We start from the raw sequence: 20,721 nt of genomic DNA on the forward strand, positions 1-20,721 counted from the left end.
AGCAGCGTTTTCGACAGAGAGGATATCGAACACAAACTCTCATTCAAGCTCATAGTAGAGCCCAATCACTTGAAAGGAAGAGCCTGCTTCAGTCTAGACCCAAAAGAGTGTCAACTCAGAAACCCTACTTTGTCACTTATTACAGCAAGGAGGCTGTCCAGATTAAACATATTATAAAGAAAAACTGGAATATTATTGAATGTGACCCTACTTTACGGGAAATATTCACGGAACCCCCTGGGATCGGCTTTAGGAGGGCCCCCACAATTAAAGACAAGTTAGTAAAAAGTTACCTCCCTGCTCCTAAACGTGAAATCTGGCTTCGTCAACCCAAGGGAAACTTTCCTTGTGGCAATTGTAATTATTGTGAAAATATGACTAAAACTGATATGTTTATTGATGTTTTTAGCAATAAGACGTACACTGTTAAAAGTTTTAAAAATTGCAATACTACCCATGTTGTCTATCGTTTAGAATGTACTTGTGGTTGTTTTTACGTAGGCCTCACTAAAAGGAGACTAAAGCTGTGTCCCAAAGTGAAGGCTGCATCCTCCGAAGGCCGTATTTGAAGGCCGATTGCGTCACCGCGGCGCGACGAAGGACGTCCCAATTCAAAGGCTGCATCCTTGGAAGGTCGCATTTGAAGGCCGATTGCGTCACGCGGCTCGATGAAGGCTGTCCCAATTCAGTTCTGCATCCTCCGAAGTCCGCATTTGAAGGCCGGTTGCGTCATCGCGCCGCGACGAAGGCTTCCCTGATTCAAAAGCGACGCCAAATGCACCCTTCGTTTCCCCGTGAAAAGAAGGATACATAAATGGACACTTAGCGGCCTATTCTACCCCATAAGTCATTGCGCGCCGTTGACGACAGCATTTATTTACTTATTTTTAAAGGCGGTCGAGACTAGAGATCGGTGGTGGACAGCAAATTCACATTTAAATGTAAGTATTATGTTTTAATTTACTCAAATAGCTAGCGAAACCAGAGTTAAATTTCTTATAAACTTCTTCTTAACTCCTTCGTCACCATTGCGTGGCTACATTTATCATGTAGTTTTAGGCAAAACTTGTGGTAATAACGTTATTAGTTTAACGACCTATTTGTAATATTTGCACTTGTGTATTATAAGAAATATCACTCACCCAATAAAGCCCAAAACAATAAGAAAAGCAGTAGATAAGGCAATGGGGTTTCACTTTTATGTGTTTTTGTAGTGCTGTCATGCTATTTGGTTTTAACCAAATTTTAGTATACAGAAATATGATTTCTTAAGTATTTTGTATGCATGTCTTGATGTGTCATATTTTGCAGTGTTAACAATGCACTTAAGATTGCTCCTCTGTGTTAAGTACCCTTTTCTGCTTTTTTAGAACAATTCAGGAAAAAATGGGTTTATATATATATATATATATATATATATATATATATATATATATAAGAAAAGTAATACACACATCTTTGCTGAAATGTATTGTCCTGTTGTTGTTAACAAGCCATGGTTCATTTGCTCTGCCTTTAGGATTGCAAGTGTCCTGGGACAGGTGAGAGTGTGAGTGGGAAACCCACTGCTGAAACTTGGCCCTGGTTTGTCCTCATGGATGAGGTTTTGGGACAGAGGCAATGCACCAACCCCCCTGTCCTCATCGCCTCAATCCCTGAGGACACACCAGGGCCGAGTTCAGTAGTGGGTGCCCACGGTGAGGAGGAGCCAGGGGCAGCAGCACCAGCACCACCAGTAGCACCAGCAGGAGCACCAGCACGAAGGTGGCGAGACAGGACGGGTTTTTGAACTTGATCAGAGAAGAAATGCAACTACAGAGGGAGGCAGAGGCGAGGAGTGCACAGGAAAGAAGGGAGAGGATGGACAGGCTGTTTTCTCTTCTTGAGAGAATGATTGAAAAATGTTCTACATATTCTTGTTTAACTTTTTTCACTTTTATTTTTTAAAAGAAAAATTATGTACATTTATTTTTATGCTACTTTAATTGTGTAAATAAAAGAGAATGAATTGTTCTGGACATTGTTTATTTTTGTAATGACAGTAATACTTTCTGCATGAAACAAATTCTATACCTTTTTATTTTTTCAAATAAAATTGGTAAATGAAAATCATTTGTTCTATAGGCTACATTAAAGCACTTTTTCCAACTATTTACAAAATACGTTAAACATATCAAAATCAACATAAACATTTAATTTTACAATACATAAAATAAGAAAAAAAATGATGTAGACTCTATTGAGCTGAGCTGCTGGACCGGGATGGGCTGCCCCTAAGGCCTCCTGCTGGTGGGACATCATCTGGGATTGTCTCCAGAGCGTTTGAGTGCATATTTCCACTATCCACTAAGTTGTCTACCAACAGGTTTGCAGGGCTGATTCAATCGACGGCTTTCTGAAAAAAGTACTTTTAATAACTACTGCATTTATATTAGGCTACTACTGCATTACTGCGTATATGTTGCATTTTACTTCTGTATATTTTCAATATACAGTAATATCTGGTTGTTACATTATATAGCTACTTTTGTGTAGTTTAATGTAATCATATTGTGATGTGAGGAAAAAAGTACTTCAGTAGGTTACTTCACATTTGTAAGTGAATACTTAACGAAATATGCAGTTCCGAAAATTAAAGTAACAAAATTAGTCACAATATTAACAAATTGTTGCTCACTACAGCAGCGTCCCATATCAAAGGGCGCATCTGACGCGCTCGGACCGGTCTAGCCTACGAAGGACTGTTCTTGTCGCCTGGCAACTGTGACAGCTGCCAATGACGAGCGCGAGAAATACTGGACTTTTTATATTCAATTGGGTTTTGTATTCAAACAGGGCTAAACCGAAAATACATGACCTGGCAGCGCCGGGGCTAAAACATCCTCACCATGTCCTCAAGTAAAATATAAAACATAAAAATGAATGACAATAGCCAATTCTGGCTCCATAGCTGTTTACTGTATCAAAATGAATGATCAGGATAGTAGCTGTCCTCTCGCACTGTTGCTTGGCGCCAGGAGCGGTGATCGGGAACACCTGGCTGCGCAATTAGGAAATCCAAGGAAGGCTACATGGAGCGTCCTTCAGAGGACGCATAGGCTGCATCCTTGAAGTCTGCGTCCTTCGAAGGATGCAGCCTTCAACATTGGGACACAGCTTATGAGACAGGGTAGCTGAGCATAGGTATGCCATCTGGACTGGAAATATTAATTATCCAATGGCTATTCGCCTTGATGCCAGGGGTGGGGATATAATCAAACGCCTTAAACAAAGGGAGACATACTGGATCTATTCCTTGAGGGCCACCAGGCATCCAGGTCTCAATGAGGATTTTGACCTCTCACCTTTTCTGTAATTGTTGTGTCCCAATAGGTACAGTGTATTGCTGTTTGTGAATGTAATGCTCATTTCTTGTTTATTTTGTTTTGAACCATCTTGTCTATGAAATTAGAATTATGAGGGATAACATTAGCCTATTTATACTTATTGACTTCACATATTGTGTGGAGTACACTAGTTGTTTGAAATGATGTTTTTCCACTTGGAGATCTCTTATTTTGCCTTGTACTTGTATGACGTAACCTCTGACATCAGGCATGACTTTAACTTTTGCCTCTAGTGGCCAAAAAATAGTGTTGCAGGTGCCAGAGTGGCACACCTGAAACCAATGCAATTATAAGTACTGCTTGTGTTTGTCTGTTTGTTACCAACACCCTGATGAAGGCCAGTGGGCCGATACGCGTTGGTGTTTTTATCTTCAATGTTTTAGCCCTCTACTAATTAATAAAGGCTTTTTTACTTTTTCGTAACCTACTGAGTGTCTGGACTTGGATTTTTTCCAAATTGTTTTGATATCTTAATTTGTGTTCCGAAGATGAACGAAGGTCTTACGGGGTTGGAACTAGGGATGGCCCGATACCGATACTGGCATCGGGGATCGGGCCGATACTGTCCTCAAATACTCGTACTCGTACTCATAAAAATTCGCCGATACCACGCACCGATACCACGTCCATTTTGCGAAACGAAACTGGCCGCCGCGAGTGCTTTGTCGAGGTGAACTGAGGCATAGACGCGCGAGCTGGTCGAGCACATGCCTTAGTTTAAACAGACGAGACATCAGTGGAAAGTTTGTTCAGTCGGATGTCAATGGCAACGAAATTAAACGAGGCATGTAGCTTTAGCTTATTATTAACGTTAACTGACGAGAGAGAGAGACAGAGAGAGAGCGAGCGCACTTCTGTTGAATGCTCTTGATTGCTGATCGTTCACTCAGCACATGTTATTTGGATGAAAACTAAATCGTATATGTAGCCTAAGTAAAGTAAAACATGAACTGTTACCTGACTGAAGTATAACGAGTGGTTCCCTACGTTATTACAGGACGTGTGCAGGTTAAGAAGTTTCATGAACGCAAACATCCGAAGCGCGCGCCCCACAAACCAGCGTCTCAGCGCGAATACTGAATTAAATTGTCTTTCACGTCTTGCGCTTGTACGGACGAATTCACACACAATGTAATAACGCCCGTCTTGGTGAGTATCCTATAGTAAACAAAGTCGGTTATATCTCAAATGAACGTAGCATGTTCAAGTGCGGTCTGTGCGTTCGGTCTTAAAGGGGCAGCAGTTTGATAAACCTGCTTCTGTGTTTTAATGCTAATCAAACAAAGGAGAAATAAATACTCACTGCTCTTGACTAAATAGGCTACCCTTTTCAACTTTAGAAAATATCCATCTATATATAATTCATACAGTAATGAATATGCTTTTTTCACATTTGATTACTTTATTCAAATTTCTGTACTGTTAGATACCCGAAAAACTCTAAAAACACTGTTTATTTCATTTGTAGCCTTTCTTTGTTCTATATTGTATATATTTGTCCTATTTGTAATTCGATTGTTTGTTTTTATTTTGTTACTGACTGCTTACTTGTTTTAAATTCACATTAATTAGGCTGCTAGTTTTTGTTGTAGTATCAAAATTGGATTAAATAATTGATATTTCACTGGTTTTGACAAACATTTGAACCGCTGACCCAGTCCTCAGCACTGAGCCCTGCTGAAGCAGCTCTAAATATGTGCTGTGCTATTAAATGAAAGATAAAATATGATAGAGCAATAGAATGAACAGTGACAGTAGGCTTACAGAAACGCATACAATGCATTTTAGCAGGCTTAATTAAGCATGAAAATAACTGAAAGAAATATATATATTTGATGAACAAATTAAGCCAACTAATATGATTTATAATCTTTTGGTTTATCTACTAATACATTTAAAAATTACAAATGCAGTGAAAATTCAGGTATCGGTTACGGTATCGGTATCGGCGAGTACCAAAAATTACAGTATCGGTATCGGACTCGTTCTGCAAAAAGTGGTATCGGGACATCCCTAGTTGGAACAACATGAGGGTGAGTACTTACTGACAGAATTTTCATTTTTGGGTGAACTAACCCTTTACAATGTGACCAGATGTTACCTGTTATGAATAGTTATTTGTATAAACCTTTACAATGTGACCAGATGTTCCCTGTTATGAATAGTTATTTTTATAAACCTTTACAATGTGACCAGATGTTACCTGTTATGAATAGTTATTTGTATAAACCTTTACAATGTGACCAGATGTTCCCTGTTATGAATAGTTATTTTTATAAACCTTTACAATGTGACCAGATGTTACCTGTTATGAATAGTTATTTGTATAAACATTTACAATGTGACCAGATGTTACCTGGCTGTTATAAATAGTTATTTGTATAAAGTGAACCTTTACAATGTGACCAGATGTTACCTGGCTGTTATGAATAGTTATTTTTATAAACCTTTACAGTGTGAGCAGATATTACCTGTTATGAATAGTTATTTTTATAAACCTTTACAATGTGACTGTGACAGGTTAAAGGAAATACTTATTGTACTGTTATTGAACTGTTATGGGCTAAAAGGTTTTATTGAGTTAATAGGATGTGAGGATCTTAAAATATCTAAGGTTAAAAAGTTCATGCATTCAGTACTAGTTAATAGGGATTGATACAATTCATATAATTGTGTTAAAAAGTTCAAATCTGTCATGTGTACAAAGGGAAAAAATTGTAAGAGGAATGTGTAAACGTTATATTGATTACTTCATTTTGTAGTGGCTAATTTAAGGGTAAAAGTGTTAATCTGTGATCGACAAAGTGATCTTAATCTATGCGCCTTTGATCGATTGCTTTTGTCTCCAACCAAGTTTCCGGGGAAATCGCGGTGTGTTCCTCATAACACTGAATTTTTCAGTGAGGAAACCTAACCGTATCACTCTCGTGATTATTTCTCCCCTTTTTCAGGGGTGTAACATGACCAGATATTACCTGTTTATTACTTATGAAATTTAAATGGGGAAATGTATCTACATGAAGGTCAGTAGAAGGCAGGGGCGGAGTGGCAATCGGGAGAGTCGGGACTTTTCCCGGTGGGCCGGTAGTGTTTTGAGGCCGCAAGGGCCGGTCTGATAATAGTTAACGACGTTATACATTGCGAGTTATATTAGCAACAGAATCTGGCGGCCTGATGTGCGGCCGCTTCCCGCTGGTCAAACTGTGCAGCCTCTCTGCTCAACACAGTAGCGATATAAAAGTGCTCAACCCGTTCGGCAGGTCCAACCATGTCAAGGATTTTCAAAAACATAGGGGAATCAGTGAGCGGCCCCTCCCCAAATGGCATAGCCTGTCGGGCCGGCCTTTGATATAAAAAGCCGCCGAACACCTCTTTTTCCTTGTCACGTTTTGGAAGTCTAATGTCCGTGTGAGTGAGTTAAATGATGGAAAGGCAAAAAAGAAAACTGAAAGGTGGCGGCATGGGCGGCGCTAGCAGGTGTTTCAGCACCCCCAAGAAAGACCAAAGCACCCCGATAGCACCCCCAAAAATCATTTCTGGAAGCAATTATATTCAGGCTGTGTTCTTATGGCGGGCCGGAAGGTCCAAAAATAGGACTAATGATTTGTCGTGGGAAGTCACTATACTATAGCCCCTAGCTACTCACTTTCCCACTGATATGCCAGCGGTGGATCTGTATACGTACTCTCCTCACACAGCGAGCGTCTCGCTCTCCTCAGCGAGCGACTCACTTTCCTCAGCGAGCGACTCACCCTCCTCACACAGCGAGCGACTCACCCTCCTCACACAGCGAGCGACTCACTTTCCTCAGCGAGCGACTCACCCTCCTCACACAGCGAGCGACTCACCCTCCTCACACAGCGAGCGACTCACCCTCCTCACACAGCGAGCGACTCACTTTCCTCAGCGAGCGACTCACCCTCCTCACACAGCGAGCGACTCACTTTCCTCAGCGAGCGACTCGCCCCCCTCACACAGCGAGCGACTCACTTTCCTCAGCGAGCGACTCGCCCTCCTCACACAGCGAGCGACTCACTTAGCGACTCACTCTCCTCAGCGAGCGACTCATTTAGCGACTCACTTTCCTCAGCGAGCGACTCACTTTCCTCAGCGAGCGACTCACTTAGCGACTCACTTTCCTCAGCGAGCGACTCACTCTCCTCACACAGCGAGCGACTCACTTTCCTCAGCTGGCGACTCACTTTCCTCAGCTGGCGACTCCGTCTCCTCACACAGCGAGCGACTCACTTTCCTCAGCTGGCGACTCAGTCTCGAGCGACTCACTTTCCTCACGCAGCGAGCTACTCAGTCATGTACATTGGCCTAATATTATAATAAAATCTCTACCCTTTCAAGTACTGTATTGGTGCAATAACTAACTACTTCAGTAAAGTGTTCAATTTTTGTGTTGTAAAAGTAATTTATTCTGAACCAATAATCTTACATTGATTCTCATTGCATTTTTTTTTTTTTTTTACATTTATAAAAGGCAATTTCCCCTTATCTTTCAAGTCAAATTCTATACATTTTAAGTCACTATATTGCTTTTACCAATCAAATTGACTAGTATCAACAAAAATTTTTTTTCCCACTGTAGAGAAAACAGAATCTGCATCAGAGGTGGCATTTATAAAAAGTTGAATATGCAAAACAAGCATAAAAAACAAAACATTATTCAACATGAATGCATGGGGCAAAAATGAAAAAAATATTATGTGTATTTTATGTTTGTTTAAGGACTGCTGCTGGCCAATAAAAAAGCCAATAAAACTTATGAATACAATTGGAGTTCAAAAACAAAAAATAATCATAAAACATAATGGGGCATTCATGTTGAATATTCTTTTGAATGGTGTCATCAAATAATAATCTGTTATAATCTGATAGAGAAAAACAACATGCAGGTAATTTACAGTTAACTAATGTGATCTTTACAAAAACATAATGGTGTATGTAACTTTGAAATGTGTTTTACCTATTTTGATACCAATGTGAATCAGCAAAAATGGAAATGTCACTTTTTCAGAATATTCTATTTTAAAGATAATTTATAAAATCAACAAAAGCTTTACAGGTGTTTATTTTAAAGTGGTTAAACCGTGTTTTTTATGCTTGTTTTGCATATTAAAATTTTTATAAATATAAGTTTTCTCTGCAGTGGGAAACATTTTTTTTTGTTGATAGGCTACTAGTCAATTTGATTGGTAAAAGCAATATAGTGACTTAAGATGTATAGAATTTGACTTGAAAGATGACAGTTAGGGGGAAATTGCCTTTATAAATGTAAAAAAAATAAAATAAATGCAATGAGAATCAATGTAAGATTATTGGTTCAGAATAAATGACTTTTATACAACACAAAAATTGAACACTTTACTGAAGTAGTTAGTTATTGCACCAATACAGTACTTGAAAGGGTAGAGATTTTATTATAATATTAGGCCAATGTACATGACTGAGTAGCTCGCTGCGTGAGGAAAGTGAGTCGCTCGCTGTGTGAGGAGACTGAGTCGCCAGCTGAGGAAAGTGAGTCGCTCGCTGTGTGAGGAGACTGAGTCGCCAGCTGAGGAAAGTGAGTCGCTCGCTGTGTGAGGAGACTGAGTCGCCAGCTGAGGAAAGTGAGTCGCTCGCTGTGTGAGGAGACTGAGTCGCCAGCTGAGGAAAGTGAGTCGCTCGCTGTGTGAGGAGACTGAGTCGCCAGCTGAGGAAAGTGAGTCGCTCAATGTGTGAGGAGACTGAGTCGCCAGCTGAGGAAAGTGAGTCGCTCGCTGTGTGAGGAAAGTGAGTCGCCAACTGAGGAAAGTGAGTCGCTCGCTGAGGAAAGTGAGTCGCTCGCTGAGGAAAGTGAGTCGCTCGCTGAGTCGCTCGCTGTGTGAGGAAAGTGAGTCGCTCGCTGTGTGAGGAAAGTGAGTCGCTCGCTGAGGAGAGTGAGTTGCTCGCTGTGTGAGGAAAGCGAGTCGCTCGCTGTGTGAGGAAAGTGAGTCGCTCGCTGTGTGAGGAGAGGACGAGAGTACGTATACAGATCCAGCGCTGGCACATCAGTGGGAAAGTGAGTAGCTAGGGGCTAGTATAGTGACTTCCCACGACAAATCATTAGTCCTATTTTTGGACCTTCCGGCCCGCCATATGTTCTATGGAAGCCCTGAACCGCATTTTGAAGAAAAAAAAAAGAAAACTTATCTTGTTATTTCGAGATATTAAGTCGTTATTTCAACATAATATCTCGTTATTTCGACATAATAAGTCGTTATTTCGACATAATATCTCGTTATTTCGACATAATAAGGGGACATTCTAATCTGCATTAAGCCACATTAAGCGTTCTTATAATGGTTTTCTATGGGAGGAAAATGCTTAATGTTAAACGTTGCATTCATATTCTGGGCTCATCTGATTTTTTGTACATAGCAGCCTACTTTGTTATGATTTTAGTATCATAATGATTAATAAATGCACACACAATTATCCGTGAACTTGATTTGAACAAATGCCTTTCAACTTGTGTGTGCAAAATTCAGAATTAAATGAATGCGCAGCAATTTGTACAAATAGAGAATCTGTAGGCCTATTATACTGTTGTAGCCATTAAATAAGCACATTTAGTTTCATATTTGTTAAAATATTATAATGGGGGTTTTTTTCCATCTAAGTTGATTATGGAAAGTTAACAGCATGAGTAAGACAGACATGGAGCGGGTAAGACATGATTTTGACCACTTCATTAAGTTTTGTTTTGTAGAAAACCTTTCTTTAAAGTGAATTTCGTTTTGTATAAATTGTATCTTAATTTTAATCAATTTTTCATCAACCAATGGCCTGGATTTAATAAATAAGAAGCAAATACAGGCAATATAATCATGGAGGCGCTCGCGCGGTCAATTGCATTGCACGATAAATGGAGCACATCTCATCCTAACTTAACGAAACTCAGTGTATGCCTCACACAGACATGAGAAATACATCAAATACACAAAGCTTGAAATGTCTTTAAACGAAATAATTCAAAACGAAAAGAAAAAGGCTACTCTCTGAATATGTAATCCATTATGTGCATTTCTCTCTATAGGCGCGTTCACTACGGATACGGCGATCGTCAACTTCATCTTTGCAGTCGACACTGTCAGAAAACAGTTTATTAATAAAAATCAATTCACGCGTCACCGGATTTACAAATACACATCTTGCTTGTTGCACGCACACATATTATGTCGAAATAATGAGATATTATGTTGAAATAACCTTATTATTAATAATACATCTTTTAGAATATTTGATTGAATGCTGAATGTTGCGCTTGTTCAATTTTATAAAATTAAAACTTTAATTGTGATCATTAAAATAATTGAATATTACATATTTAGTGGCCAAGTTTTGCTGAATTATTATTAGTATATAGCTCCCCCTGTCAATGATCTAGCACCCCCTCAGCACATGCGTTAAAAATTCTCTCACTATACTTTATATTATATTACCTTTTTATAAAATGACAAAAAACTAGTTAATGCTGCTGTGAGGGTTTCTTATACAGCGTCTGTGGGAGTGATGACAAATTGACATATATTTCTCTCTTCGGAGTTCTGACTGCCGTTATCCATCTCTCGCATTTTTTTTCCTCTTTTTGAAAGTTGTGAAAAAACTATAGAGGAGTTTTTCTTTTGCTATTTGAGTAATGGGAACAAAAAATATAGGCCTATTTAATATTCTCTCATTCACCGCTATTTATATATATATATATATATATATATATATATATATATATATATATATATATATATATTTATTTTTTTTTGGACCACCGAGGGCCGGTGGTCTACGAAATTTCCCGGTAGATTTTTTTGGTCCCACTCCGCCCCTGCTAGAAAGTGTCTCTAGCTTCCTGAAAACATAAAAAAACACCTCTTACAACTGATTTTATACAACTTATTTAATCATTTATATTTAACCAATTACCTAATCTCCTATCCTTAACCATAAATATTTTCATTCCTTCTTATTTACAAATAATTTTTCATTGCTGCTCCATCAACTCCTTCTGACAGGACAAAGTAGTTAAATATGTCCCCATAGGTTACCTCTGGCCACGTTAACAATGACGATGGATGAGACAATGTGAGACCAACTGATCGTCGTACGAAGTTTTCTCCGTGCTCCCAATTTTTAAACATTTACGGTATTAACGTTATTTGTCATTTTGCTAAAGTTTTGGCTAACTATAAACAATTTTCTAACTACTGAACTAGCTACCGGATGTGCCGTGTCAGTTTAGCGGAAGTCGGATGACAAAATGCGGAAGCGCGAAGTATTAAAATTTGGCGGGGTGGAATAAGGTGAATAGTATAGATAATATAATATAATATTAAAATACCTGTATCTGCAGCCATACACTGAAGTCCACATCCATTGTTGCAGCATTTCTCATTGTTGGCACAGTCACTGTCATCGGCACACGACACGAAACGTATCCGGGCACACTTTCCTGGTTCATATGTTCTGACTGGACACACTCCTGGGTTTGCTGTTACACAGACACATGACAGAGAAGCCATATCACTGAATGCTGAATGTCTTTTTCACTGGGGTTTTTGGTTATTTTGCTGTTGTTGCTGTAAGGAACTTTGAAATAACTGAAATCATTTGGCGAAGTGATATGGACATGTAATGCGGTCAAGACCTGCCTGGAACTACTTTAGCTGTGCGTTTCCCTGAAAATAATTGCACACCTTAGAATCTTTGTCAACCAATCAGATTAAAGCATTCAACAGACCTATAATATAATATAATATAATATAATATAATATAATATAATATAATATAATATAATATAATATAATACCTGTAACTGGAGCTGTACACTGACGTCCACCGCATGCACTGCTGCAGCATTTCTCATTGTTGGGACACTCACTGTCGTCGGCACACAGCGCTAAACCCATCATGAAACACATTGCTGCTTCATGATTTGTGCTTGGACACACACCTGGCTTTACTGTTAAACAGACACATGACAGAGAAGCCATATCACTGAACGCTGAATGTTTCTTTTTTTTTCAATGTAAAAGAATATTTTTGTAAGTTGTATATATTATTGGAATACGTTTTACAGCAACGAACACCTCGGGTGTGCATTGTTTTCTAAAAATGCAACAGACCAGAGTCAATTATTCTGCTAATCATTGTTTCCAAAAAACAAGGAAATAATTTGCTGTAAGGACCTTTGAAATAACTGAAATCATTTGGCGAAGTGATATGGACATGTAATGCGGTCAAGACCTGCCTGGAACTACTTTTGCAGTGTGTTTACCTGAAAATAATTGCACACCTTAGAATCTTCGTCAACCAATCAAAGTCAAGCATTCATCAGCTCATTAGATGAGAACTGTTCTAAGACTGTCAGATAGAGACACATAAAAAGTGCAGATTGGTGGGTCCTGAAGGATTACAAATTTAAGAATCTATTTCAGATATGCTTCCTTACATAAACATCACGATGAAGAATACTGATTTTAGCATTTGAGGTTTTAATTTAGTTTCCAATATAAACTGAGAAAGTTTAGCAGCTGATGATTATATCAAGAGATTCCTGCCAGTCCTGTTCTCTAAGGGCGTTTTTCCACTGGGTTCGTTTGCTGCGGTCCGAACCCGAGTGCCCTCTTTCCCGGCGCCCCCCGCAGCGTTGGTCTGGTTTCACACTCAATTAGTTGTATCGAACCCAGGTGCGTTTGCAGTGATCTTACGTCATCGCAAACGCACACGGAAAATGCATGGATAATACAACTCGACTGAGCATAGCTGTAATTTGTCTGTTTTTTTGGTGCTATTATGCACAACATAGTGAGAGACATCACCTCTTCAGTGTCCCACAACGTCCCCCTGCCACTCATGGTTGTCGTGTGTGAGGAAACAATGATATCGACAGTGATACGCATGCGCGGGATACTATACTTCCTGAACAAGCGCGCACCCGAGTCCGTGTTGCTTGCACATTAACACGAACCGCGCCACGGTTCGGGAGCAACCGAGCTCAGACCACCTCCTCCAGGTAGTCTCGGGTTCGGTACTCTAGTGCGCACCCGGGTCCGATGACAGCGTTCACATTAGCGATTTTTCATGCGAACCGTGCCCCGGTCCGCACTAAACTGCCAGTGTGAAAGCGCCCTAAATGAGTCAATTGCTGAGACTCTCACCCTCACCCTTTCTCTTTATGCATTTCCTGACCATTAAGCTCAATGTACAGCTGTGCTTTTGTCTCTATGATAATGTTAATGTATGGGCGATCTAGTCAGGCTGATTGCATCACTGTTATGCTGATGAGATCAGAGCTGCGGAAATTCTGGTAACGAGCTGACGCCTATATTGTATTTGCATACTTTGTAAAGGGAAGGTCAAAAAATGTACGCACACAAATTTATAATAAAAGTGCAAATCGTACGTTTTCCATGTCCGGTTATGTCCGTGCTGTCAACGGTAACGCATGCGATTCATGTTTTTCAGTTCAACGCAATTCACGCAGCATCCGTTTTTTTCTGTCATCCTTTGGCTGGCGTTACATTATATGATCACGTTCTTCTTCATGCAAATGCTTTTAAACCATGCAAGCGTGAAAAGACAAAAGAGAGCGCGCTGCCTGTGAATGTCCTTCCACACACAGGCAGTGGTGGACAGTAACGAAGTAAATGTAATTCGTTACTGTACTTAAGTAGCTTTTTTGCGTATCTGTACTTTACTGAAGTATTTAAATTTGGGAAGACTTTTACTTTAACTCCACTACATTTCAAAGTCAAATATCTTACTTTTTACTCTACTACATTTTCAAAATCAGTCGTTCCTTTTTATTTATGAGTGGATAAAAACTTAACTGGTCAAACGAGCCACCTATCACAGTAGCCTACAACGTGCGCACTTTGTTTTGAACTTGCCTTGGTGGTATCTACTAAGCGCGAACCAGAGCCGTTAAATATGAGAGTTGCGACCATAGACAGTCTATAAGAGGTTGCGACACACACGGCTTGTTCGACTTGAATCGGCGCTGCACAGACCGATCAGTTTATGACATCAAAGTATAGAGCGAAATCGCGAGAGCGATTGAAAAGCATACAGAGCCGTCTACTCTCTAATCGCTCTTGCGGTATTTTAATGTCATTCACCGATTGGTCTGTGCAGTGTGCCGTTTCAAGTCGAACAAGCCTACTGTGATCTCGCCGCCGCGCGGTCACGTGATTCGTGTAGCTCTCAATAGTTCCAAACAATTTGTGTTGCCAATCATTTTAAGCAGGGCAGAGAGCAGCAGCTATTATTGCAGCAATTATCGGTAAATACTGACGCATAATGAACATTGCTTATTACCTTGACACTAAAATGACTTGCATATAATAGCATTTTTTTTTCTGAGGAGTAGCAGAAACACTGCATTAATACGTTTTGGAGTTTAATTTTGTAGGGAAATTGGCTGCTCCCATAATGTAGTGTGTATATATTCAATGGCATTGTGCAGGTTTATGTGAATGTATCATAACATTAGGATGTTTATAATTATGACCATAGACGCTTGTGAAAAATATGTACAGTAAATACTGTAAATGTATTATACCTTATGGGATCAGTCCCCTTCAGTCCAAAATTAAACACACAAAAAATTTATTCAATTCAAATATATATATATATAGACTAATTAATGTCATTTTATTAATAGATTGATGTGCCAAGAGTGACAGAGTCTTCACGTAGACTGAGTTAAGCAAGAGTCTTGTGACAAAAATTATAATAGGACATTATAGCAATAAAAAAATCATAGTACTTGGATACTTAAGTACATTTGAAGGCAAATACTTTTGTACTTTTACTCAAGTGAATGTTTAAAGGCAGCACTTCTACTTTTACTTGAGTAATATTTTACCTTGAGTATCTTTACTTTAACTCAAGTACATGGTATGTGTACTTCGTCCACCACTGCACACAGGGCGCACAGATAGACGCGCGCCAGAATCGAGTTCTCTTTCGTGCTTGAACGAATAATAACACACAATTATGTTAAAATGTCAGTTTTGTTGAGTATCCTCATAAGAGCAGTCTTAAATGAGTTAAAGTCCTAAAGGAACGTAAAGAGTTGTGAGAAAATGGGACGCGTGCTCTACGTGTGCAGCCGTGACAGCAGAATCAAAGAAACACATGCAGGTAACAGAGAAAATCACTCACTGCTCTTGACTAAAGAACGCTTGTAGCTTTAATAAGGATTAACCTATATTTAATTTATAATTTATGCAGTGAAGACTGAAGTATTTGATAACTGTATTCAATTTCTGTGTATTTTCTACCTGTTAGGTAGGAAGGGCACAGTTACATATGACATTTATTATGAACTTATGTGAGGATTGTTTTAAGTTCACTTTAATTAACAGTTGTTATATTTTTTGGAACCAAATAAATGTTCAAATTGATAGCTTTCAATTATACTGTAGTGTTGAATGGCGATAATTAGAATAGAATAGAATAGAAGAAGAATAGAATGAGGCATTTATATAGCGCTTTCATATGTACTACTGTACACCCAAAGCGCTTTACAATCATATCAGGGGATCTCTCCTCAACCACCACCAGTGTGTAGCATCCACTTGGATGATGCGACGGCAGCCACAGTACAACGGTGCCATTGCACTCACCACACACCAGCTATAGGTGGAGAGAGGAGAGAGAGTGATAGCCAATTCAATGTAAGGGGATTATTAGGAGGCCATGATTGGTAAGGGCTAATGGGTGGAATGTGGCCAGGACATGGTTTAACCCAAACCCCTACTCTTTACGAGAAATGCCATGGGATTTTTAATGACCACAGAGAGTCAGGACCTCGGTTTTACGTCTCATCCGAAGGACGGTGCTCTTTGACAGTATAGTGTCCCCATCACTACACTGGGGTGTTAGGACCCACACAGACCACAGGGTGAGCGCCCCCTGCTGGCCTCACTAACACCTCTTCCAGCAGAAACCTGGTTTTCTCAGGAGGTCTCCCATCCAGGTACTAACCAGGCTCAGCCCTGCTTAGCTTCAGGGGGCAACCAGTCTTGGGCTACAGGGTGATATGGCTGCTGGCTGGCATAAATTTATCCGTATCCGGGCACACATTCCTGGTTTATATTTTCTGCTTGGACACACTCCTGGCTGGGGCAGACTGGGCATCTGGTTCACCTGGACTTTTCCCGGTGTGCCGTACAACTTGGTTTGGTCCATTGCTACGTAAATATATATAAAGAACGAATTATCGAAAATGTACATAGCCTATCTTTCCGTCAGCCCAGACGAATGGCCCACTTGTCAAAAATTTAGCGTGCTCAGTCTCAGTGCAGCGGCTCGTCAATGTCGAAATGTTTGATAGCCAATCAAATCGAAGAAGGCTGGATTTACTGTCCACAGAATCCGAGCAGCGCAACACTTTTGAATGCTTGAAGAATCTGAGCTGAGGTATTAAGATAGGCCGCTGAACACGGTGAGACAATACATCAATATTTGCCGAATATTTACAAAAAAAAAAAAAGTTAAACGACCGACATTCATTTTCAGGGTGCCGTGACTGAAAAAAGGTTGGGAAACACTGTTCTAGACCAGGGGTTCCCAAACTTTTCCATGACAAGGCCCCCCAAATACCACTAGGTTCTGGCCAAGGCCCCCCTTTTGCAGGATGTGTTATTGAACCCATCGACAATACTACAGCAAATGTAGAAATAAATAAATAAAACATCTAGGTGAACATCAGATTATGTGATGGTGTTTGATACCAGCCAATCAGAAAGATTATAGAGATGCCCCGATTACAATTTTCTAGGCCGATTCCGATTTTTCATTGAGTTTGACCTGCCGATACAGATTTTAGCCGATTCCGATTTCATTTTTTCTAACCACTTTACAGCACACACAAATATTTATTTTCTATGTATATATTTTTATAAAACACCACTTTTACCCAAACTGATTAATAAAAACAAGTTTAAATGGATACATTTTCTATAAATATTTTTGAGTCTTCATTTTCTTTTCTGACATGGCCTACTCCAGTTCTTGTTAAAACACACTGTAAATGCAAATGATGTGCATTTTAGGTAATTTTTGTGTGAAATCATATTTATTTTGTCCATCAAAAGTGTGCTTTAAATTTAATTGAGCGTGAGCAGCGCAGCAAAAATAGACTCGGCGCCGAAACCCTCCGCTTTGCTGCTGTTCACGCGACGCTCCTGCTTGACGCTCACGCACTGCTCCTGCTCGCGATGTGAATGAACTCACTGAACATGCACGGCGAAAAAAATCTGCGCTCCTCGCGCTCATGGTCTGAAACCGCCGTAATTCACAAGGGTTTCCTACATGTGCACGTGTGATGCTGATGTTGCGCGATGTTAATCATGTGGCGCCCGAGTGCATTTGACTGGCATTGAATCGCCATATGTCAGACTGAAAATCACCCTGGTCACCAGCCGATCAATCAGTTCATCTCTAAAAGATTAGCATTAATAGTATAATGTTCACATAGGCTATGCATCAAATTATTATAATGCTATTTCATATCATTTACGTTTTTTAACTTTTTTTTTGTAGCTTTTTTTCCTTACTTGCTGCGGCCCCCCACTTTGAAAACCCTGGTTCTAATCTAGACCATACCAGATAATATACTATTTGCCATATACACCAGGAAAGACACATTTATTAATCATTATTCATTAACCATTTCAATAGGTAATGCGGTCAAGACCTGCCTGGAACTACTTTAGTTGTGCGTTTCCCTGAAAATAATTGCACACCTTAGAATCTTTGTCAACCAATCAGATTCAAGCATTCAACAGATCTGTAGTATAATAATATTATATTATATTATATTATACCTGTAACTGGAGCTGTACACTGACGTCCACCGCATGCATTGCTGCAGCATTTCTCATTGTTGGGACACTCACTGTCGTCGGCACACAGCGCTGAACCCCTCATGGCACACTTTGCTGCTTCATGATTTGTGCTTGGACACACTCCTGGCTTTACTGTTAAACAGACACATGACAGAGAAGTCATATCACTGAACGCTGAATGTTATTATTTTTTTTCAATGTAAATAAATATATTTGTAAGTTGTATATATTATTGGAATACGTTTTACAGCAACGAACACCTCGGGTGTGCATTATTTTCTCAAAATGCAACAGACCAGAGTCAATTATTCTGCTAATCATTTTTTCCAAAAAACAAGGAAATAATTTGCTGTAAGGACCTTTGAAATAACTGAAATCATTTGGCGAAGTGATATGGACATGTAATGCGGTCAAGACCTGCCTGGAACTACTTTTGCAGTGTGTTTACCTGAAAATAATTGCACACCTTATAATCTTTGTCAACCAATCAAAGTCAAGCATTCATCAGCTCATTAGATGAGAACTGTTCTAAGACTGTCAGATAGAGACACAGAAAGTGCAGATTGGTGGGTCCCTAGGAGGACCAGGATTGAACACCCCTGTTCTAAACCAGCGTTTCCCAACCGGAGAGCAGGGGTTTTGTGTAAAAACACCATCAAACATTTTTACATTTCTAAAATGCATAAAAAAAAGAAAAAAGATGTATCAATCTCGGATGTCTCTAATAACAACAAATTACGCACACAAATTTATAATAAAAGTGCAAATCGTACGTTTTCCATGTCCGGTTATGTCCGTGCTGTCAACGGTAACGCATGCGATTTCATGTTTTTCAATTCAACGCGTTATTAACGCAATTCACGCAGCATCCGTTTTTTCTGTCATCCTTTGGCTGGCGTTACATTATATGATCACGTTCTTCTTCATGCAAATGCTTTTAAACCATGCAAGCGTGAAAAGACAAGAGAGCGCGCTGCCTGTGAATGTCCTTTCACACACAGGGCGCACAGATAGACGCGCGCCAGAATCGAGTTCTCTTTCGTGCTTGAACGAATAATAACACACAATTATGCCAAAATGTCCGTTTTGTTGAGTATCCTCATAAGAGCAGTCTTAAATGAGTTAAAGTCCTAAAGGAACGTAAAGAGTTGTGAGAAAATGGGACGCGTGCTCCACGTGTGCAGCCGTGACAGCAGAATCAAAGAAACACATGCAGGTAACAGAGAAAATCACTCACTACTCTTGACTAAAGAACGCTTGTAGCTTTAATAAGGATTAACCTATATTTAATTTATAATTTATGCAGTGAAGACTGAAGTATTTGATAACTGTATTCAATTTCTGTGTATTTTCTACCTGTTAGGTAGGAAGGGCACAGTTACATATGACATTTATTATGAACTTATGTGAGGATTGTTTTAAGTTAACTTAAATTAACAGTTGTTATATTTTTTGGAACCAAATAAATGTTAAAATTGATAGCTTTCAATTATACTGTAGTGTTGAATGGCGATAATTAATGTTTAAAATTTTAAATAAATAAATAATTGAAGACATCAGTAGCAGTATTGGTATCAGTGATACTGGCCTTCATTCATAAAAAGATGCCATTAAACAATTATTTAAAATATACTGTCTTTATGTTGTTTCTACATTAATTTGAAGATTAACTGTGAAATGATTACATTAAAAAATATATTAAAACAAGCTATCTTGTGCAATTATAACAAAATGATCCCCATATAAAAACACAAATACACCGTAAACAAACATTTAGGTGAGATTTGCAATGGTAATTGAACAATGTTTATATATGAATAAAAGCCATAATCAAATATGTCATCATATAAAGTGATCTCTTCAGAAGAAATTCTTAGACTTTCAATGGATGGACAATTTTTTTTAGATAATATTACAAATATCTATATGACAGTAGGCAGTTCTTCCCTGTGATATTGAAAATTGATACATTTCAAGGTATCGTATCAAAGTAGTGTCGTGACAACAGTAGTGGAGGGTGCCACAAATGTTTTTTTTATTCAAAGGGTGCCGTGACTGAAAAAAGGATGGGAAACACTGTTCTAGACCATACCAGAGCATTTACTAGTTGCCATATATAACAGGAAAGACACATTTATTAATCATTATTCATTAATGTTAATAAGCATTTCCAATAAAATAAAAAAATATAGTATTTATATTTCTGTATTGTGTTATATTTTTATGTTAGTAAGTGCTGTTAAAAATTGCTCTGTGCATAATGAACTGGTGGGTTTCCCGAAACCTTCTTAACGCTTCGTCGTTCTTAAGTTACTCCTTAAGCTGCACCTTATCGTTAATACGTGTTTCCCAAAACATTAAGTATACCTTCTGTAAGCCAAACGTTCGGAAGGTTGGTCTGGACCACTCTTAGCTTTACCTTATCACTGTTGCAGGTCTATACGAATATAATT

General features: G+C 39.1%; 1 protein-coding gene and 1 long non-coding RNA gene across 2 annotated transcripts in view; one reads left to right on the forward strand and one right to left on the reverse strand.

Moving 5' to 3' along the window:
- LOC309481286 (uncharacterized protein) overlaps window positions 1-20,721 on the reverse strand; it is a gene marked incomplete at its 5' end in the record, with an annotated part of 159,103 nt that overhangs the window by 27,482 nt on the left and 110,900 nt on the right. Inside the window, 3 exons of the mRNA XM_082146155.1 lie at window positions 11,752-11,901; window positions 12,220-12,372; window positions 18,248-18,400. Of these exons, the coding sequence (XP_082002281.1) occupies window positions 11,752-11,901; window positions 12,220-12,372; window positions 18,248-18,400 (456 nt within the window). The remainder of the gene's footprint in view (window positions 1-11,751; window positions 11,902-12,219; window positions 12,373-18,247; window positions 18,401-20,721) is intronic.
- Window positions 521-2,018, forward strand: LOC309481304. Its single transcript, XR_014199978.1, has 2 exons — window positions 521-941; window positions 1,520-2,018. It is a non-coding gene; the product is annotated as an uncharacterized lncRNA (long non-coding RNA).

Source organism: Leuciscus leuciscus, assembly GCF_965113295.1.
Source record: "Leuciscus leuciscus genome assembly, chromosome: 18".
Classification (NCBI taxonomy): Eukaryota; Metazoa; Chordata; class Actinopteri; order Cypriniformes; family Leuciscidae; genus Leuciscus; species Leuciscus leuciscus.